At 45.9% G+C, this 23,405-nt stretch overlaps 1 protein-coding gene across 1 annotated transcript in view; it reads left to right on the forward strand.

Annotated features, from left to right (window-relative positions):
• Nucleotides 1-23,405, forward strand: part of GAP43 (growth associated protein 43) — a 61,376-nt gene that overhangs the window by 19,266 nt on the left and 18,705 nt on the right. The window contains exon 2 of the mRNA XM_056342001.1: nt 12,923-13,544. Coding sequence (XP_056197976.1) covers nt 12,923-13,544 — 622 coding nt within the window. The remainder of the gene's footprint in view (nt 1-12,922; nt 13,545-23,405) is intronic.

Genomic DNA, 23,405 nt, shown 5'->3' on the forward strand with positions numbered 1-23,405 from the left:
ATGGCTGCAGCTTTTCCTGCTGCCTTTGGGAGTCTGATCCACACATTGTTATTTTTAGCTATATTGCTAATTATTATTTTTGTGCGTATAGTGTTTCATTATTCATTAAAGCTGGGGAGACATTTTAATCATTTCTCAGTAGAAAAATGTAAATTCAGTAACCAAAGAAAGATCTCTGATTAGGGCTTAAGACTGCAAAGGAAAAGTGATCTGGCAAAGAAGGATGATGTGACAGGTGAGAGCTATTGAGGTATTAAGAAGCGTTACCAAGAAAGCAGAAACAAACTATTCTCAGCATGGACAGGATGCAGGGGGCTGGTCAAAACTCTGGGAGGAACTCTTTAGTTCAACAAAGGAATAAACTGACAGAGAAACCCAGAGAATCATTTTTGGAGGGAATGTCCAAAGACTGGTAAAAAACACTGCTCCTGTGTGTGTGTGTTGGGGGGTTTAAAGCAGAAGAAAATCATCCCTGCTGCAGTGTACAGGAGCATCCTAGAGGACCCTGGAGATTTCTAATTATTTACTTTTCAGTGTGTGACAAAGCTGTGTAGTGTGAGGTGACCCTTACTAACAGAAGAGGAAACACTGCACATTTTCTGGTGTTAGTTCGTCTGCGCACACTTCCCAGTGCTTTCTGTCTGGCTTTGCATGTGATCCTACGATTTTCTATTTTTTCTATGAATTTCTATTATATAATAGAGATTCCTATTCCAGAAACTCACAAGTGCTTCTAAGGATGAAAACACTCCTTCAGTATCACATCTGCAGAAGAGCAGGAAGAAGTGGAAGGAGCTTGGTGCACCCTGCCTGCCCAGCCATCCCCTCATCCTTGCCAGGAGTGCCTTTTCCCTCGACATCTCTGCTGGGGGGCTGCTGAGTAAAGCCTTCTACAGGGAGGGCTCCAGGGGTGCCTGGATATACAGGATGGCTGTAGATCACAGGATGGCTGTGCTACAGATGCACCAGATACAGTGATCTAAACTGTGTGCCTGGGGAAAGCACATTGCAATGTGCAGTGCTTTGAGGCTACTGCTATGCCTCCTGACTGAGGAACGGAAAAAAGCCAGAAGACTTTAGGACCAAGATGTTTAAAGGTTATTGAAGTCCTTTTTAATAATAACTTAAAGATGGTAAGCCCAGGGAGTGAAAAAAGTAGCGAGAAAGAACAGCTCTCCTGCAGCAGAAAGCTTAGGAGAAGCTCTGGGTGACTACTTAAATGTGGCTGTGACATACTAGCCCTTGTAAGTGGTGAATCCAAACACTTGTGGCTTTTTTTTTCCCCTAGCACATTCTATTCAACGTGTTCCTTTTGGCTGGAGGTCTTTTTAGCGCTAACTTAACAGTATCCACAAAGGGTCTATCGCAGCATACACTGCAGGCTTGCCTTCCCCCTCCCCGCTTTTTCAATAGGGCTGTATACAGCAGAGGAGCAAAGTAGGAAACAAAATGGCTCGAAGCCACGTGTGCATTTCCCATAGCTTGGTGCCAGTCTCTAGAATAAGTGATTAAGCCCTGAGGCTACTGGGTCTGGTGTTCAGCTGCCTGTGGCCCCAAAGGATCTTTCCAATCAAAGCCATGTCTGTGCTCTGGTGACAACCCTACCTGAAGGATGGGAGAGGGGTATGGCACAACATAATGCCTTCGGCACTGTGCCGCTCAGGAGTGACAGCTGCAATCATCGGGCCTGATTCATCAGTTTTACGGACCCTGGAAAGCACTGAAGTTACACAAGCTGGATGTGGTCCCAGGCAGTCACACCCAGGTTCTCAGGTGAAAAAAAGCTGTGTCATACAGGTCCCCTCTGGAGAGCTTTTCAGGTTCTGACAGACACTTATGCCTCCTTTGAGGGTGTTCTCATCCTACACTGGCAGGAGGGAACAGAGAAGAATGCAGCTTAAATATTGCACAATGCTTTACCTTGCTGTGCATCTGAAGCTCTTGCAACGCTATAAACACTAATTCAATTAAGTTCAGAGTCCTTCTGAAATGAAACAATGTCTCCTCTCACGAGTCGTTTGGAGCAGCAGACCGCAGAGGTCTTGTAAAAACTATTCCTAAGTGAAAATGTTACTAAAATCAATGAAATTACACTCCACTTTCACCATCCAACATTGCATTTGGCATTGGCCTTCCAGTAAGATCTCAGTACAACTGTTTGTTAATAAGCTGTACAAAGTTTGGGATAGGAGGAATAGAGAGAGGTGGTATAGGTCTTCTCACGCTTTGCTGTAAGTCAGCGGTATCTAAGAGTTTATGGTAGGACCAGTGACCTGTCTTCTATATCTGATATCTTAAGAGTAGATTTAACTCTTCTCGTTCTCACCCGAACTAGTAACTAAGTGGGGAGGAAATACAAGATCTCTCTCCTTCTTTCTGTGCTTGTACTTCAACCATGTAAGAGGAACCAGGGAAAAAAATGTAGGCCAAGAGTGATTTCACAGAAGGTTTTCTATAAGGTCTCCAGCATCCAAGAGATGCTGCTGTTGTGAAGAATTCAGATCCATGAGAGGAGTCCATGTCTTACCCATTGCTTGTTGTGAATTCATACACACGATGTTGTGAGAGCCCTATCAGCCACCTTGCAGAAAATCTGTGGAGCAAACATCAGCACCAATGGTAGCACTGAAGTAAAGGCGGGTGGAGAAAATGTCCAGGACAAGCCAGAGGAAGAAGTACATGTGGATACATGAGGGCAATCTCTGGGTCAGTCAAGCCCAGGTGGGCATGAAGATCCCCAACATAAATCAATAAACTGAGCTTCTACGACGATCAGAGCCAGCATGCACCACCATCATTCTCTCCTTCCAGCAGCAAGGCTGACACCCTGTCCTAGTGGAGCTGGTGTTAGCGGGGTCAGGCAGTCGCATGGAGCAAGCAGCAGAGCTAGTCCTGGCTGGTAAGGAGAGGCCATGCCACCGAGACCCATTGAACCCATCAGAACCAGAAACTGAGAAAAAGCCAGCTGCCCCAGTGAGGAGATGGAGCCTATACCAATAGGTAGAAGCCTTTGCTATGGATTCCTTCTCTTTGGGGATAGAAAGTCCTGGTACACACACAGTTCAGCTCTGCAGTGGGGATGTGGGATTGGTCTACCTGGAACAAAAGCTGAATAGGTTATGAAAGAGGATATCTTAGGTGGAACTGCTTTAGAGCCAGTTTATCAAATTACATAGACCTGCAACTCTGGTTACTTTGGTTTTGCTGGGGGCAGCTCTGGTGATTGGAAAGATTGTGCTCTGCTCCTTGGGGCATGAGGAAGCTGTTGGCTAAAGGTGGTGCTGTGGGTTAGGCTCTCTTTCAGATTAGAAAAACAAAAGACAAAAGTTCATTTCCAGGAGGAAAATGAACAGTGAGAAAGGCAGTGCTGACTTTACTGTCCTTGCCAGATCCTGATCAAGAATCCTTGTTGCTATCTTCCTCAGGTCACCCTGTCATTTCAGGTGGGATACACACCCCTGCCCCCCCTGAAGTTCAACTGCTGTATGTGGCTGTGGGCACAAGTAGCAGCTATAGGGTTTCACCCCAGCAGTAGCTGCAGTTCAGGACGAGAGAGACCTTTTCTTCTTTGTGCAGGTCTAGGTGTAAAGCAGTGGGGGGTGAAAGATCCTGTAGAAATACCACTGTCCAGATGCTCTGTGGAGCAGAAGTTCACTGTAGAGCCCTGTGAGAAGACAGAGGAGGTGGGAGCAGAGTCAAAATATTTTCTTCGTTGAAACCTTAGTTGACTGATGATGGGATGCTGATGGGATGGTCTGTGATAATTGAACAGGATATTCATGAGAGCACCTTGCCTCCCCTGCAGCACCACAGCCAAACGTCAGGTTTCAGGGGCAAGAGTAAGCATCGCCCTTTACGTTTTACAAGTAGGGTGACACAAAGCTACAAGCAAAGGACTGAACAACTTGCATTCCCACGTGGATTTCCTCTCTCATATCTCCTTGGTGCCTTGGAGAAGCTGCTCCATCTCACTTCCCTCCTCCGCTGTGAGGAGTGGGGGAGCGGGTAAGGCTCAGCCCAGAGCTATCACACATTGACTCACCCACATCCCAGTCAGCCCGCTTACTGACAGGGGCAGCTCCCCAGCTGAGCACTGTCCAGAGGCTGACACAGGGTCCTCAGGGCCACTGCTAGCCCAGTGCTCATGGAAATGACAGCCAGGGTTGTGCAGCAAGGCGGCTCGGGCCAGAGAGAGTATTGCCCACACCTCTTTCAGCTGTAGCATAGTCAGTCATGCATATCTGCTCCAGGAGACCCTGCTCAGCTATTTAGCTGCCTGTTTTTTCTTGGTATTTCCCACTGTCACACCCTTTGGATGTGGATCAGTGATTCTCTCTCCCTTGCACTCTCCCCTCCTCTGTATCGCATCACTGTCATTGTGCCTCTTACTTATTTGCCTGTCTTCCATTCAGTGCCTTGGCTTTGGACAGGTTTTACCTCTCTTTTTCTTTCCTTTTCTCCTCTTCATTTAGTTCCTTTGTTCTTCCCTCTACTCTCATTCCTTTCCTTCTCTGCCTCGAGCTCTGTCTTCTCCCTCCCTTAGCCTTCCACCCTACCACACCAGCTCCTTGTAGTGCCCCTTCTACCCACCTTGGGTTTCAGCCCCACATCTCCCCTTCCCTGCCCACCCCTGCATGGGCAAAGCCTGGGGATGCACTGGGGTTGGGGGGTGGGGTGGGGGGGAGGGGAGGGGAGATTGCTGCTGCAATAGCAGAGCCCACCCCCTAAGAAGCTTCCCAAACCACTGGGAATTAGTCTGTGCCTTGCTTTCCCTGATTGCTGGGAATGTTTGTTTAACTTCAATGAACTCGCAAATGCTTTCTCAGATTGCCCCCATTTCCAGTGACATAAACTAAAATAATAATAATAATAGAACAAGTACAGCCCTGAGCTTGCCATCAAGCAGGGAGGGAGCTACTTGATGCTTAGCGCTCTCTCATCACTGGATTGAGATATTCCACGGCGTTGGCCGTCACTACTAGAAGGAGGTACCAGAGCAGATTCAAGGTTAACAGGCAGGTTAAAAAGAAGATTCAGAGACTGGATGGACTTGGAACTTGAGCCTTTCATTGTTATTCTGCTGGCTGCAAAAACCATGGGCAAACCAACAAGGAACACAAGCGGATGCTGAGCTAGTCTAATTGCCCATGGACTGATGGTCCCAGCATAAAACTTCTCACAATTTCTAGATGCATTCAGGGAAGGCCAAGGTAATCTCAGAGACAAGCAGTGGAAGGGCTTGTAGTATCCCTGCCTGCAGTTTACTCAGGCTGGGGACAAGTAGGGATACTTTCCATCCCCAGAGCTGGATGCAGCCCCGTGTTTCCATGGAGGGAATAGGGTAGGAGCTGCAGGACACAAGATACTGCTTCTTGTGGAAATGTTTCTAGGGACCTTGATAAGCCTGGACTTGGAGGAGGCCCAGCAGCTGCCTGCACCAAATCTCAAGGAAGCAACTCTGAGCCGTAAATTAGCCTCTGGCCCTTGGCTGCAGCTAGAGCAGAAGGAAATGTGTCCAGCCCTCATGGGGGCAGGCACTCTCAGTCACCGGAGGTTAATAGCAATTCCCTGAATTTTTTTGCGGAGTCCCAAACTAAGCAAGCAATAAGAAAGACAGCAAGAGAGAGAAGGGAGGGAGGGAGAGTAATCAATGATTCAGGGTTTCGTTACCCACTGACGGTCAGCAGACCATACGATTCAGAGTCTGAAGATGTTACTTTAAAATAATTCATATAGCAGCAACCATTCTTGCCCAAACTGCCCTGAACAGGACCGCTCAAACCACATAGGTAAAATTTCTTTTCAGTTCAATGACCTCCAAGCTTGTCTACAGCAGAAATCACATATTCTTTGAATGGACTTTTCTAATCAAAGCATAGTTCAAAGGAAATTTTTCACCATGTCCTTTTGCTGAATTTCATCAACATGGTCTATTTTGGGAGTGGATTTACACTGTCAGCTTGGATACCTTCCTGCTTCATTTCCAGGCTTTGGTCCCTTGATCTGAATGCCTGCTGGCTGGCTCCTTCTGGAGCGACACAAGTATTTCCTTCCAAAAAGAAGGCTAGGCACAACTGACAGCATAGTATGTGCCAGGGTCCAACCTGAAGAAAAAGCATAGATGTTGATCGTGCCCAACATCCAAGGCCTTCAACACAGTCCACACAGACCTTGTGTCCTCAAGTGTCCTCACACACTTAGGTCATACCCCAGGATATACACGTGCCCTTGACATTAACTATAAAAGCATCACCTTGGCATGCCACAACCCAGTCCTGTCTCTGGGACTTTGGGTGCTTTGAATTGAAAGATAAGTGAACGTAGAGGAATGAAGGCAGTTAATTATCATTGATAACATACAGCTGTGGGCTGGCTTCAGGGGCGGTGGGTTGGCTGACGTGGATAAGGTGCTGGTGTGGCTGGTTCCTGCTAAGTAGTTAAATAGCTCTGAGGGGTAGGGAAGAGGAGCAGCTAAGGAAGAGAGACCTGGAAGAAGCAGAGGGAGGAGAGAGAGCGCATCCTGGATGTAGGAGAGACAAGGAGAAAGATGCAGCAAAGGCAAGAAGCAGGGTGGACTGGCATGAAGAAATGGCATGGCCAGTAGATGAACTGTTGAAATTTTCTGGGGGATCGGTGGCTGTGCTGGGGCAGGGTGTGGGAACTACTTACTGAAGTTAACATGGTATGGGATGGTAAAAGCCTTGTTGCAGCTGGCTAGTTTTGATAGTGCTGTGACAAGTGAACATGTCCTGTGCTCCACAGAGCCCAGATCAGACCCAAGGCAAGTGTTTTTCCCCAGTGACATCCATGTGCCACTCTGCTCTAGAAAGCATGAGTCCTGGATGTCATCCACTTTGCATCATCTTCAGGGGCAAGGCTCGCTCTTTCAGCCAGTCTGCAAAGGCAGTATAGGCAGTACTGAGTGCCTTTCTGTGTTTAACCACTGGAGCTATAGGAGTTTCAAGGTGGTAGATGACACCATGTTTGACCACCAGCTTAACAGAAGCAGGGTGACAAATATGAGGAAGAGTTACAAAATGGGTGAGAAATGTGTAATGGATTTATTGAGAAGGCACACTGAAAATACCTAAATGGGTCTCACTTGGAGTATTTTCTACCTCTCTTCTCAGTCACCAGTAACATCCACCCATCTGCCTGACCATCATTAGCTTATTCCATTCCAGAAACCATAAAATAGAGGGGAAGTTTCCTACATGTGAAAGGATCTTGAGGAAAGGATGGAAACTCCATTCTTAGAAGACTTGAAACTGGAGGGCTGAAACCTTGCTAGTCATGCCCCGGGGAACCATCCTGCATAAGTCATCAGAGACATGAATTAACCTTTTCTTTCTCGAGGGTGTTTTACCCACTACCACCGTAGTCATCCTGGGGGGAAAAAAAAGGAACTCCGTTTCCTCGCCTTGCAGACAGGCTGCGCTGAGAAGTGCCATCCTCTAGCCAGGTGTCTTCACACCATTTAACTGGGTTAAAAAAAAGCTGTTCTCTGTGCTAAATTGCTTCCTCACTTCACAAGGTGTGAAAGCCTTTTCTCTCTCTCATGTGTCCATGCTTCAGTCCTTCTGGGGAGACATCTGCTTTTTGCTTTTTTTTTTTTTAATGCATTCTTCTCCTTAAATGCTGTCTCTGAGATAAATCAGGTCATGTAGAGCCGGGCCCCCAAAAGCATTGACGTGACTCAGTCCTGTGAAATCAGTGCGAGTCAGGTGCCTAAATTTCTGTGTGTCTGGGCCCAAGTGACCTTGAATAACATCAGTAGGAACATACTTCGTGCTCTAGTGAAGATTAGAGCATGGGCCGAGATGCACCTTCACCCCACAAGCACTGCAGGCTATTAGCTGATTCCGCGCTACCTCACCCAGCTAACTGGAGGAACGATTTACTCACATACCTTAGCAGTATGAAAAAGGAATGACTTGGGGTCCCTGTATCTTTGCATGGAGAACACATGTTGTTTTTATTTCTTAATAATCAGGTATCATATCTCCCTTGGGTTGTGAAGCAGGTTATTGGTAACTGTCAGTGGTCCTACGGTATTCACAATCTGGTCAGTATTGATGGCTTCTCTGGTGAAAGCTGTGTAAGTCCTAAATCTGGACTCATGGCACACAGGTTTCAGAATGCCAGAAGAAAGCAATGCTAATCAAAGAGCTCTGGGATTTGATATCCCGTTAAAAAGGAGCTCCTATCTAAGGACAGAAAGGAGCAGGATACCAGAGTGATGACTGGGTGATTCTGGGATGAGCATTAGGAAGGCTGACACATGCGGTGTCTTGGTGGGCAGAGAAACACCAGGGAAGGGAGAGCTATAGGCAGGGGCAGAGGAGACCGTACAATATTGAAAGACCTTTTAGTGGAACCGTAAGTTCATTCTTGATCTCTCCATCCCAGCATCCCAAATACAAAACTATGTGATTATTTTCCCAAGGTCTGGCAATGAGGTATATCACAAGACATGAGTGAACAAACAGCAAGCAAGGACCAAAGACTCAGTCCTGTCCTTCCTTGCTCTTTGCCCACGTGTGGCTACAAACACATGGAACATCTGGAAAACATCTAGTTTCTCCATTTCTCCTTTCCTGATGTACCAGCGTGTTGAACTTTTAGAAGGGCCTGGAGTTTATAGTTACACTTCCTTCACTCTCTGCCCTTCTGTATGCTGTGGGTTTGGAGATGGAAGATGGAAAGGAGGCTAGAGATTAGAAACCTTTCTGGGGTCATGGCTCCATGTAATTTCCATGTTCCTGGTACCTAAGAACTAACCTCTGCCCTATCTGTGTCTCAAACATTAATTTCTTATCTCCTACTCTCTCAGCTATGTGATAGCAAGCAAAGTCTCACTTACAGGAACAGTCTGCCTGGGAAGGGATGTCCTAGAAACCTGGAGGTGTGGCAGACAAGCAGATGGAGATGGTGAGAGGATCATCCCTCTAGGACTGGAAAGATGTTGCAGGCCGTGTAGATAGAGACATAAAAGCCTAACAGTATGTTTCAAAAAGGCAAAGCTTTGCACACTGGCTTCAGTGGATATGTGGGGATGGTCCAAATAAAAAAATGGACATGTCTGACTATGTATGTCCTTTCATACAACCATACAGCTGTGTATCCACCAGCCTCATTGATGTCAAGCCCTTCTGCCATTGAAGGATCTGTGATTTGTTTCACACTTGAAACAGAGGACGTTTGCTCTCTATAAAATGACAATACATCACATGCACACTTACAGTATCATGAATATGTCAATATTAAGTACTAGAATGAGTTTGTTTCACATAACTATGTAAATGAAGGGGGTGTGTGGTGGAATACCAATATATGAAACCTATCTTTACCAGGCCCGATTCCTGGCTTGAAGCTCTAGATTCTGTACAAACACTAGTATTAATAGTCACTTTATTCCAGCTACAATACTACAACCAAGATGTCATACACGCATGGCAGATAGATTAGACAGACAGATTTCTTGTTTTCCACTGAGATGCTTTTGAATGCATCCTGGCAGGGCTGACTCACCCTTTTAGCTTTCCAGGGAAGACAAATTGCTTTCCAGGAGCTTCACTGTATACAGGTTATTTTTGAGCAGCTTCCTTAATTAAGGTTTATCTGCTGTGTGTGTAATCCACAGATGAAAAGACCTTGTCTTTTTTTTTTTTTTTTTTTTTGTGTGAACAGAAGTTTCCCTCTGAACAATCTGTTTCTCACCCAACCCATTGTTATACAACATGACTCACATACTATATGGACACCGTGTCCTACCCCAGAAGTAGCTGCAGGCCAGTAGTCTGAAAGTAAGTCATTTTAAATGCCTGGAATGCTTCAGTGGGGAAGGACTGAATAGAAATGAGATTCCTGAGGGCCACAGTTGGCACAGACAAACTATTAGTACATTTCTTCCATCCACGTTCTTAAACTCCACCTCTGCCCCAGCCTCATGTTTCTTATCTTCTGTATCTGAAATTATGCTGAAAGCACCCTGTTGGAAATACATTTTGCCATTGTAAACCTTGTGATCTGGCAAGGACTCAAACTGATGTCATCCCAACTGGGATAAGAGGACAATGATGTCACCGGAATAGCAAAGGAGCCTTTTAGCTCTCTAATGTGGTAGGTGTGGGTGAGAGGTTTCAGTCTGACCTCCCTGGAGAGAAAAAGTGCTCTCACATTCCCTGCCAGGTAAAAGGCTGGCTGGCAGTCACTCTGTGAGTTCATCTGTCAGAATAGCAGGAGAGCCAACCCTGCAGCTCGCTGTGCCCTGGCCTCCCGCTAGCAGTGGGAAGGAGATAAGCCTTCGCTGGGCTGCATAGCCCGGGTAACAGGGTAACTCCTCCGGAGTCAGAGGCGTCATGACAGCTGTCCTGGTTGGTGCAGGAGGTACGTGGGATGTGAGAGCAGCAAGGCCAGTGGCAAGAAAGATCTCCCTTCAGTCAACGGTTTTCATCTTTGTCCAGGGACTAACAATTCTGGACATTCACTAATGGTTTTGCAGGAATCGGGCATATAGGACTAGAATTTTAAGGTCTTGTAGTAATGTCTAAATTGTCTTTCTAGTCTTCCAATGCTGCTGCTGTTCAAAATTGGCCACAGGGCCACAAACCGAATCAAAGCTCAGGCATCTGTGTTACGAAGTGCTATAAAGGAGTACCTAGTGTATCTTCACGTTGCTGTGGCTACAGTGTAACACAGGCATACTCCAGCTCTCCTTATGCCAGCTGGTCCAGGTATTAGTAGTTATGTGTTGCCAGAGCCACACAGGACTTACTGCAAAAGGAGCAGGATGGATGAGCCTGTGCGGAGCTCTGCACTACCCTGGCTGGATCACAGCTGTTCTGGGACATGCTAGTTTAAAGGGACTTCCAGTTTGTTTCCATCTCCTTGTGCTGGAATAGGCTGAAAAGCTTACCCCAGCTGCTGGATCACACGGTGCAGTTAGCTATGCAAGCAAAAGACATACACTAATAGTTACAGCGTGCTTATGTCTGCATTGTCTTTACATATAACCATCACCTGCTCTCTGACAAACTGAGATGAACATGAAAGTCCACTTTCTGTACTGTGTCACTTAATGTACTTAGGAAAGTGAAGATGCAACTGCTCAGCTGTGCCCCTGTGATAGGTATAACAACCATTTTGTCCCTGAGCACCATCAGGAGCACAAAAACTCCTTGTTCTGAATTCTATGTATTAATACCAGTTGCATATTAGTTCACAGGCTTTTCCACTCACCCCCTACATCAGCATCCTGGCACCTAGTCTCACTCCCTGACCCACCCTCACCTCTGCTCAGCTGTGTGGAGTGGCTCTTTTCCTTGATGATTTAGGGCTGCTCGTTAATTGGCCATCATACCCACTCAAGCTCACCCCAGTTTACCTGGGGAATGATCCCAGGTGGGCACCAGTCCTAGGGTGGGGGAATCGATGCTCACACCCAGGTGGGGAGTTAGTGGGTACCGTCTGGCATGCCAGTGGCCAAGCATTAGGTTCACTGGCACTGCTTCAGTCACGTGTATGCCTGACCCTGTCTCACACTGTGGAAATGACCACTCCTAGTCTGTTTTCCAGCGATCGCTGCCCGTGTGGCCAGTCCTCTCCCCCGCTTTTCACAGATGTGGTGTTTCCAGTGCCACAAGCGCTCGCGGCAGTGGCCTCTTCTCCCTTATTCCTGCTGCACTCTTTTCGGATGTGTTTATAGGCTGTCCCCTCTCTCTGCTCTTCTGGTCCTGGCCCTTTCCCCAGATGGCATCTCTCAGTTGCGATGGCCTAAGTATCCTCTTCCCACCCAGGAATAAACGCTTGCTATCTTTCTCAGCCAGCTAGTTTTCTTTCTTTTGTGACCTGAGCCAGTATTGAAAACCAGGTGCAGACAGCAAAGAGGCCAGTGGCTCTGCTTCCGAGTAGCTCTTTCGAATGCTTCCCAATGGGAATATTATTAGAACAGTGTCCTTTCATCAATATGCAGCTGAGCTGTTACTTGCCCAGGAGCTGCTAGATTATTGGGGTGAATCATAGTGTGTCCTGTAGATTCAGTGGGAGCTGAGCATTATCTGTCTGTAGCAGACCAGCATGAAAAACTCATGTTTTCATCCCATTTAATACTCTAATGCATGACTTAAGTCTAAAAAACATGGGGAATGCCTGTTCTGTATTGCAAGGCTGAATTCCCCACAATAGTCAGAGAAATAATAATAATCTGCTGAAATTGGAAAGACTGATATCTGTCTGCCTTTATTCCTTCATTGAAACCATGAGTGGGGAGCAGAGGCAAAGTGCTTGGAGTGCTTGCAGGCAGGGCATTTGTGAGAAGTATACGCTGTGAATATCTGTGCATGTCTGACAGCATGCGTCTGCGGCGGGGCGGGCAGCAATACTATTCTCTGTTGGCAATCCTGAGCCAGAAAGCTATAAAGGACAAAACACATGGTGTCATTAGAGTCACACACCTGTGAAACAAGGTGTCATTAGAAAGAAACAAAGACTTGAAGGCAAAGGTGGATTTGGAAGGACTGTGAAAATCCCCCTCGGGAGAGTGTTTTGAAAATGAGTAGGGGGAAAAAAATCGGTATATTTCTAAATGGATGGGAAAATAAATCATGGGAATAGAGACAACCCAGCTGGTGAAAACCTTTCCACACAGCCAAGGTACTCTCAGCATTGCTGATGGAGATGATGAGGTACTTTAAATTCCTTTTACAAATGCCCCATGTCTGTCCAGCCCTAGGATGAAATTAGAACCACCTGGCTTCAAACCCATACCAAATGGAAAAGCTGCTTTAGAAGCTTGTCACTGGTTAGCAGGAGGGGAAGGTGGGACATTCCCAATGAAACAGAGCCTGGGCTGCACCTGGAGAAATCTTAACTTCTCTCCCTGTTTTTTTCCTCTGCCCTCCTCCCTTGTTCTTCTTCAAAGGTTGAAAAAAATGAGGACGGGGACCAAAAGATTGAGCAAGATGGCATCAAACCAGAAGATAAAGCTCATAAGGCAGCCACCAAAATCCAGGCCAGCTTCCGTGGACACATAACAAGGAAAAAGCTCAAGGGGGAGAAGAAAGGAGATGCCCCGGCATCTGAGACTGATGCCGCCGACAAGAAGGAGGAAGGCCCTGCTGGCGGAGCAGCCGAGAACAAAGAGAGCGAGGCTCCCACTGCCACAGAAGCGGCCACCGCTGACAGTGCCCAGCTGGAGGAGGGCAGCAAAGACAGCAGCGCTCCAGCGGAGGAGAAAAAAGGGGATGGAGCCACCGACACGGGCTCAGAGCAGCCAGCGCCACAGGCTGCCACTCCTGCTGCCTCCTTGGAGGAAAAGCCTGCTGCTGCCGCCGAAACGGAAAGTGCCACTAAAGCTTCCACTGATAACTCGCCGTCCTTGAAGGCTGACGAAGCCCAAGACAAAGAGGAGCCTAAACAAGCCGACGTGCCTGCTGCTGACACCACTGCCACCACCACCCCTGCCGCAGAGGATGCTACTGCCAAGGCAACAGCGCAACCCCAAATGGAGACAGTGGAGAGCAGCCAAACCGAAGAGAAGACAGGTAAGTGAACGCCTCACTAGGGAATGGGCCTCTCCAGAAACGGATGCCTCCCTTGGTCTCCTGGGGATGCATCTGAGGTTGGCTGGCAAGAGATGGTGGGGGGTTAGGCTGAGGGTTAACAAGAGAATCCCTTTGCTGGGTTTTAGGGGTGGGGTGAGTTGCATGTTCTTGGTTAACACCCTCTTCCCTGCTTCCCTGGCAGCTTTTGGGAATACTGCACCTCCTCTCAGGGCTCCTGTTCCTCTAGGTGGAGATGCCATCTAGCCGTTTTTTCTATGGTGATGGGACAGTGTTAGCCAGCTGGAAGGCTTGCAAGAACCTGGGAGAGCTCCCCAAGGTCTGCATATGCTCAAAAGGGGGATGAACCTTCCCAGTCACACTAACACAGGCAGCTCCAGTGGGTCAACAAAACAGCTCAAGCTGGTATCAGCTCATTGTCAGCTTGAGCTGAATATCTCACAAGACAAAAGTGCTCTCATAGTGCAGGAGGCTCTTTAGCCTTGCTGGTGGGATGGGGAAGAAGGACCCAAAAGGGTCCTTTTTCCATCTGCTTGTGAATGGATGTGGCTTCTGGTGCAACCACATCCTAGTCAGGAGCATCTTGTCAACAGCATTGCTTATAGTTTCATCCACACCCATATTTTGTCCTCTGTACTTGCAGTAGCCCATGACAGCCATGCTTGCATGAAGCTTTTGGATGTGTCAGCTGGGTTAGATGCACATGGTAAGAGGATCAGGTAGGGGAAAGGGAAGATTAAAGGTCCTGACAGCTCAGCGAGTGAGGACAGCAGAGAGGACTGAATGCAGTTAACCCTAGGAGGTGTTTTTAATTCTTTGCTCTTGACCAAGTACTTAACTAGTTCCTCTAGGGAGGGGTGAAAAGTTTTGAGAGGCAAAAGTGAGCGTTTTTGACAGAGGCATAGTGTTTACAAACCATAAAGAAGAGCTGGTTTTGAATTGCGATACTGAACTGGGTAGAAAGTGCATTAAAGACCGGAGGATACTTTTGTTCTTGTTCTTTACCTTCCTGATGTTAGCAAAGAACATAAACCAAAAAAAGGGTAACATCAGGGGTAGGTACCGCATGAAACTCAGTCAAGAGGCAGTGCCAAGCATAACTGGCCTCCACATTCATGAGACATTGTTGTACAGGGCATTAGCTTGTTGGGGCAAAAATGTGGCATATCACCTTGATATTCACAAACAGCCTGATGTAAATGTTATAGAGCTTCAGTATCCAGTCTTGTGCTTACTGATGTTTCTCCATCATTTTGTTTGGTCCACTACTCTTGCCAAAATTACAATTCCCACTCTCTAATTAGACTTCTGGGCTTCATAGGTAACTCAGGGCCTCAGGCGACTCTGTTCCTGGACAAATAGGAAAGGACAGATATCCAAAAGGACAGATAAGTACTGGGAGAGGAGCTCATGCAGAACAGTTATGATTTAAGGTGTGGACAAAGGGGGTGACCTTCAAGAGTGTGACTTTAAACTGAATGTACACAATAACAAAGGGTTGCAGGTTTTACCTCTGTTCATTTAAAATTTTCTAGAGATAAGCCTTGAAATTGCATTGTCCAAGTTGGATTTTTGTTGTCCAGGTCTCCAGCCCTTTGTTCTTTGTGCGATGAGTTGAGTGGCAAAATAAATGTCTTGTGATTTGTGAGATCTAATTTGGTGTGTTGCATGCCGTACTTGCATTGTTTTTACACTTGTGCAAAGGTATAAACAACAACGGCAAAAATAGGACAGAGTGAATCAGTGTTTTGGGGTCCTCTGTACACAGGATGAGTGCTAATTAACTCTAAGACTTGGGATGTCTTATTTCTAAACAGGAACAGTGGTTTCACTTTGAATTAACATTCTATTTTTATTCAGATTAATCTGCTTTAATGGGTAGAGGTAGGAAATTAAGAGTAGCAGACCATTTCATTTCCTTAACTTTAACTGTTTTGAGTTACTAGTCATCAAAGAATGGTTTATTTCTATGCCATATTCTAAATTATTTGCTGATATCTTCCCCATGCTCCTGTTGGCTTTAACATCATTTGAAGAGGTCAGCCTTTCACGGCCACATCATTTGAAGGGGACATTTAAATGCATGGTTTAATATGCATTTGCACATGATACTTACGTAAATACCTAGCAAACAGAGTAAGTTGGAAAATCTACAATCAAATATATGTTTAAAAATGAGTTTTCAGTGATTGTTTGAGTGTTCATGTTGAGTATGTGCATCTATTTATACTTTTTCAATATGCATGCAGTAGTATTCAAGCTTACCAATGTTTGCAGAAAGCAAACATGGAAGGTGTGTGGCCACGGTCAAGCTGATAGTCTCTTTAAAATGTTAATGAGTATAGATCTTCTTTTTCTAAATTCCTATTCCAGTATGATATCAGCCTTCCAGTCACAAACGTGAACAGCTGGGCAAGTGCCCCCAGAGCAATCCAAGAAAGAAATGCAAAAAAGATTAAATAGCCCTTCTTGTCCACCTCTCTGAGGATGCTGGGTTGCGTTCTGCAATAGGCTGTATAGCACAACGTCCAGAATAGTAAGAAGCTGCTTTCTCCTTAAAGAATATTCCACAAAAAAAAGCATCATCACAGTATAAAAGTTCCCACAGACAGGAGGTATATCCTGACAGAAAGCCTATGTTTTCTTTTTCCTATCTTCATCCTGTTACTCCTTCTCATCTCTTTAAACCTCTCTGTTACTCTCATGGTACTCACTCTTTTCATAGGCTTAAAGACATTTGTCACATCTCATAACTTTCTCCCAGTCATCCCCCAGCAAACACAGCACTCACTGGTGCTTGCTGGCATGGCTAAGATGGTCATTCACAAAAGAGGGAGGGCTACCAAACATTTGCCACTCCAGGACTCCTTCAGCCTGGGGACAGATTCTCTTTCAGCTTCATCAGTCCCCTTGGCTTTCAAAGGTCATCTCTTATCATTTCTGCGATCGAAGACTGGCACAGTAGTATGCGGTGTCAGGCTGCCAAAAATAAATCAAATTGGCTCTTAGCCAGTGTCATCGGTTGGCTGGTTGCCATGGCATGCTTGCCTGCTACTACCGGGAGGCGTGCCGACTGTGCTACTTTTGTGCGGTGATGTTCATCTGCCTTGAATTTTACTACAATGGCTGTATCGTGTTATCTGTGGGTATCGTCTCTGGTGCAAACACAAGCGAAAGGCAAAGGGCATTTCATTTATATTTAGAAGAGATTTTTGCCTTCATCTAGGGCAGGACAAAAAAGGCAGGAAGAGGGGGAAAGGAATAACCAGATAAAGAGAAGTACATAATTTTTAATGCTTAATATTTCATGTTTCTGGAGTGGGGGAGAGGCTGGGTGATTCTTCACACCAGTTGCTAATTCCCTGACAGCCCTCAGCTCTCCTTGTTATTCAGATCTATGTACTCTACCTGTCCGTTGGTAATGGCTTAGGAAATGGCTTCAAACAACTGTCCTGTGTCCAGTATTAGTTGATCCGGAACCCCAGGCATTCCCAGTTGTACAGTAGGACAGTTTCTAAGCAATCCTCAATGCATCAAAAATTAGATGGAAAAAGTAGTGGTTTCCAACCTGTGTAAGGCAAGAAATGAGTCAGTGGGCTTTGTTCAGTGGCAGTGAGGGACTGATGTAAGGAGGACAATCTCTTAGTTCTCTTCATGTCTTTTGGTGGGTGACCTGCAGGCCAAGAAAGTTTTTACCTGAGCATCCTTGCCAAGACTTATGTTTACAGGATTTCTTGTTATGATCCAACTTTTGCCTCTTTGGTATTGATGTTATACTTGGAGAGGCTCCCTTAGATGCCAACGTACTCAACAGGAAAAAATCCAAAAGTAGTAGGAGGGAATTTATACATTACATATGGATGAGGAGATGAGACTTACTCTGATCGAGGTTGCACTGGCTTAAATCTGGAGACTTGCCATCAAACTTACTGGGAAGAGTCTACGTTAACGCGGCTTTGAAGTGAGATTGGTGTCCAGCACAGTAGGCTGTAGAAGATGGGATGCTGTGTGCTATACGGTGAGGAGAGGAGGTGAATGTCACATGGCATTCGATTGTCTTTGTACTTTCTCAGGTTTTCGAGTCTCACCTCCAAATTTGGCTAGGTCTCACATCAAAAGCACTCTCAGATTGACAGGTAAGAATACAACAAAGCCCAGAACTGTGAGAGAGTAAATTGTGCCCAAGGAAACAAATGGATCTTCTTTTGTTGGGAAATGAAGAATGCTTTCTCCCACTTGGTGAAATAGCTTTACAATGGAGCAGTTTCACAGCTGAAATGAAAAATCAGCCAGATGACAATTGCTTTGCATGTAAGCGGGCCAGCAGTTCCCTCAGGGTCCTGTATCCTGCTAGCAAGGAGCACGGGGAGGCACCATCTTCTCTTCACTTCCTCAGAGGAGGCAGGTCCCTATGGATCCTTTTTCATGGTTTAGAGTTGAATCAGTTCTTTGTTTCCAGTTTAATCAGCATATTGATGGAAGGACAATACTTGCTGCACCTGGGGAGCACTAGCTATATAAAGATTTGGAATGGGAGACTGTCTATTGTCACATACCAGCTAGAAGGCAACCGCCCGCGCTACGCGAGAGGATTGCAGTTGTGTAACTGGAGTTTTAGTCTTGGCCTATGGGTAGCTGGCATGAGGCAGAACACCCTCACTGTCATTCCTGTTTCATGGGAGCTTATCTCTGCTGCTACACCTGGCAGCTGAGGAAAGCAATGCAAATACAGCAGTCTCCTATGATTGCCCCAGAGGGAACGACCCTAAGAAGCGTGCCAGCGTTTTCTTGTCTGTAGTACTACTCCAGCATCAAAGTAAGAATATAAACGCAATTTAGGTTACCTCCAACGTGCTGAAAGGTGTCAAAGTATGTGCCTAGTCCTCAGTTGCTCTGAAATTTTTGATCTTTTCATTGTGCCTACATGGGTATAAGCATTGCATGTGTTTCACAGCCTGCTTTGCACTGACCCAAATAGTCATGTGAGGGGCAGGGTGAGGAAAGTAGCATGTGACAATTTGCCAGAGAACAGGAAACATACACACTGCCTGCTACAGGTGCAGGATTTCTTCCTCTGTTGCAGTGAAATCCTGTCTCTGGTCCTATGTGTGCCTCAGGTCTGCCATTTCCTAATGAGGCGCAGCTTGCCCTGTGTAGGTGGGAACTGTGCTAATGGGCTAGTGGTGAAGCAGGACCTGACTTCTTTTAATGAATTCTTAGGTGGCACGAAACATATTTAGTGATGGTAAGTGTGGGCTGACTCTGGAAAAAGCCTCTTGAGGAGAGCAGGGTTAACCACTATTTTGCACCCAGGAGGTACCTGTTCTTTTGGGACCTGAGTAAGAGATGCATGTACAGTTTAAGGCTGGTTAACACATTTATTTTGCGAAGGATGGAAATTATAGGAAAGGTGACAGCAATCGACAGCAATCTTTCATCCCTTCCGATGCTGGGAACCACAGCTGTTGCAGTATTGGCTGAGCCCCTACTTGTTGATCACGGCATGCAGCAGAGAGTTCCCGTTCATGGGGAGGCTTGCCAGTCTCACTCTTCTTCCCATCGTTATAGCATTCTTCCAGCCAAATAAAGCTATTAGTCTTGAACCTGTGCAATACCAAATTTTCTAGATGGTGTACCAAGGTTCCCTGGGAGTGTTACACTCTTACACATCTCCATAGGAAGGAGCTCTTACAAGTAGTACATAGAGGTGGTGGTGGTTAAGTAAGTGCATGCCAATGTCACAGTATGGGCTCGTGTTGTACAGTGGTTGCTCGCTGTAACACACGGCTGTTTACGGCCAAGGCCGATGGTTAAACTCAGAGATTTTGCTTAAAATCACTGTCTCCTCATTATAGTGTTTTCCATAGTGACCCACTACAGCTGCACTCAGATCATCTTCAGAAAATGCTCCAAAATCCCCACCTGGGAGGAAGGCTTTCTGCCATAAATGATAACCAAATTTTCTGCTGAGAAGGGCTCAAATAGCAGACCAGTGGACAGAATAGACAGATGGACAATCAAATTTATTTGGCAGCTGTTTGCTGTAGCTGACAGCAGTGCTCTGCACCACCACCAGTGTCATCTCTTTACACTAGGATCAAGTAGGCTGAACTTTTCAGATAGATGTAAGCTTCCAGAATATCAGCTGGGATTTACAGCTCCAAGGAGCAGTATTTTAAAGGCAGCATACTGACTCTGTGGTGCAGATGACTGCCATGTGCAGAGGAAAGAGATTGGAAGAGTTCACCAGGTCAGCACAATCAAATTAGTTAGACATTCCTCGAGAGCTGTATAATAGGTGCATTAATACTGGATTATCAGTGGCAGTGCATCACTCCCAATCTCTATGGCAACTCCATGGACTCTGGCAAGGTGAAGTTGTACTCCCAAGGGTCCGTGCAAATAACTGGTAGAAGAACATAGAAATAGCCAAGCCAGGTCAGACCTAACACCCATTTATTGTACTTGCAGTGGCTAGCACCAAACAGTGCTATAGGCAGATTTGGGGTAAACTGCCTCTCTGCTACTAGGACTCATCCCTGTCCTCTGCTGCCTAAGATTTGGTTTAAAAGCTAGAGCATGGTGCATTATGTCTTTTGATACTAGTTATAACTGTGGCTTTATATGGCATATAAATATGTATATATAAATGCACAGTATCTGCTTGGCTAAGTATCAACAGCTTCCCCAACTCCAGCCAACTTTTCCAATGGCTGGAAAGTTCAGCAATAAATTGGCCACCATTACCTTAAATATCTTTCTGTACTTGTGTTATATCACAGAAAGAGCAAAAGCTTCTAATAGCCCTGCTTTATGTTATTGATTATTGTATATAGCATCATATAGTATGCACAGAGGGCATAGTACCATAGCCCTTGCTGTTCATCTTTTTCTGGAAGAAAACATAAGCAATGCTTTTAGTTGCTTTTTATATGAAAGATTCCCATGCTTTTTAGCATCTTTGTTGCTTTTCTCTGCACTCCCTTTAAATCTGTAAATGTCCTTTATGAGATGAGGTGACAAACACTGTACTCATTAGTCCAGAAAAGGCTGTACTTCTTTACACATATTTTTAGAAAGGCAATATTTCTTCTGTTCTGCTCCTCATCCCAGTCCTTACGCACACCAACGTCTTGGCATTTTGAAGACAGCTACCCAATGAGCACTGATGACTGCAATGACATCCAGGTCTGTTGTGGACTTGGGAGTTCTCCTTTTTGATAAGGCACAGCACAAATACTTTATTCAGCCATATGATGGTCAGTGAGACTGGGCAGTGGCCAAGAGAACCAAAGAAAATGTTGGCAGTGACAGGAGGCTTACAAGTCAAGCCACTGGCATCAGCTCTGTCGGATAGGTTCTACCTCTAGTTCTGGATCTCCCAAAGACCTGTGAAAGACCAACTCATGCAAGCTCAATTTGAACAGGTCTCTAGCCACAATATATTTCTCAAGACTGCTTTCATGCTGCAAGCTTGAATTAAAGGAGGGCTTCCTCATTGCCTAGCTTTCTTCTCTGTTGGTGGTGAATGTCTTTCAGGCAGAAAATAGAGGAGACGGTTAAGGAGAATATATGGGGGAAAACTGAAGGATGGAGAGTGCTGCTATTGTCTGCTTAGCTGTTCTCTGAAGGGGAGTCTGGTCTGGCTTTGCAGATTGCTAGAACTATGACTTTCTTCCTAGTTCTGTATTCCATGCTAAAGGTTCCCTTTGCATATCCTTTAGCTCTAATGGCTTGTACCATATAAAGAACCTTGGCTTTATCATCACCAAATGTGCATGTGATCTGTGGAAATGTTGTTGGTTTGGGGTTTTTTTTGGTTTTTTTTTTCCTTTCCGTGTCCTTAGCTACATCACTGTCAGCATGGGACACTGGAACAGACCAGAAAATCTCAGCTGAGGTCCTGGCAGCCAGGACCCCATGTTGGACACCTGCCCTTTGCAGGGCTGCAGAGTAGTCAGGAAAAGAACTGTGGTAACCTGGGCAGGGCTCGGAGATGTAAAGGAAAATGCTCTTCTCCTAATGACAGGAAAAGTGAGACTCAAGGCTTCATGTAAATAAGTCTTAGATAGAGGTCATAAGGTCCCAATTATCCACTGTTCAAAGGACCACACACTTGCCAGCTGTACCTTGAGGCAATAGCAAATGACTCCTCTTTTCATTATGAAAGAAAGCAGAAGGTGGAAGACACTATTCAACTGCTCCATCTTCCTTCAGCAAAACACAGTAATTGGTAATGCTAGTAATGATAATCGGACATTACCTGTAACCTACAGGGCTTAATGAAGAAGAAAATCTCTCTGACATTTGGAAGAGCATCCAAATCCCAATGCTAAAGTGGTGCAGTGCTGCAGAACCATAGCTGGCAATGCATTGCACATACAGGGAAAGGAAAGGGAGAGCAGGAGCGAGAGCTGTGACCAGGCTGCAGGAGCATTCCCCGGTGCTGCTGACTTTGGCAGAACCATCTCAGCAGCTGTGAGAAATGTTTCAAAGACCTTACTGGGTAGCCATTTGAAAAGATGGAAGATGAAATAAAGTAAAAGTAATTTACAGTTGGTATGGTGGAAAGTACTTTTAAAATCCCCTTTGCTGTTCTTAAAGGCTTTGGGTACCCATTGATCTGGAAAGACACAAGCCTCTCAGAGGGTGGTGTGAATGCAAGCTCGTGTGGACTATGTCCATAACTGCCTAGTTTTTACATGAATCTAGGACTCCATTCCCTCACTAGGTGCGGGCTTAGTAATGAAAAAGTATGTATTCTAGCTTAGGCACCCTGTGTTACCTATCCCAAAATTTCTCTTCCAAGCTCCCCTTCTTCCTTCCTCCCATCTTTTACAGCCTGATTGGAGACAATGCTCACCAGCTGTAGCTGCAGCTACAGGGCTGAAACCTAAGTCACTACTTGTGGAAGGCTAGGATTTCACCTGTGATTTCAGCATCACTGTTGTAAGCAATTAAAAGTAATCTTCAGTCATCAGTGCTGAAACAAAGCATACGCCACAGGAGACCAAGCCCTGGGCTGGACCCTGCCCTACTGCACTTCAGAAAGACACCTGAGTTGAAGTAGTCTGTGATCTTAATCTTGGATCTGTTCACAAATGGTTTGTGTGTTTCTTCCCCTGGAAGGGACTGAGCGTGATATTGTAATATTGGTCTTTTGCTTTCCCTTGTGGTCAGAAGGGATGGAAATCCCCCGCATTCACAGGGTCTGACCAGAGGGTTGCTGTGAGGTTGTCTTCAGTAGGGCTGCTGCAATTTATACGAGCAGCAATTCTGTCTGGCTCTTTGCATTCACAGTCTGTCATTCAACTGGTAGACCAGGAATCCAGATGATGAAAGCGCAGTGAAGGAAGTACCTACTTTATTGCCAAACAGTGTGCAGGCATGACTGCCACCTAGATCTCCTAACCCTGTACCACACCTACTCCATCCTGCACATGTGCCACATTACAGCTCCTAGTGCTCAGCACGGACATTCAGGGTGCTGCAGGTTTGCAAGTGTTTGAGAGATCCTTCAGCAGTGTAAACGGTTTTGGCACAGGCATTTAAGCTTATCTTTGGGGATGAAGGTACTCTTTGCAGAAACCTATCCCACCACTACTGCCAAGCCTTAGGAGGGAGACTTATCAGTGTGGCCAAACATGGTGCCAGGCACAGGGACTGAACTTGACCTCTTGTCCATGACGAAACCTCTCCCAAACACACCTGAGGCCAAGCAGGAAGCCAGGGGGAATAAATACATAGCACTGCTGCTGAGCAGCACCACTTCTCTGGATGAACAGCAGGCTTTGGTCTCAAGGGATACTAACCCAGCACTGTTCACTGCACTCAATAAAGAGA

The sequence above is a fragment of the Falco biarmicus genome, chromosome 5 (genome assembly GCF_023638135.1).
Source record: "Falco biarmicus isolate bFalBia1 chromosome 5, bFalBia1.pri, whole genome shotgun sequence".
Lineage (NCBI taxonomy): Eukaryota > Metazoa > Chordata > Aves > Falconiformes > Falconidae > Falco > Falco biarmicus.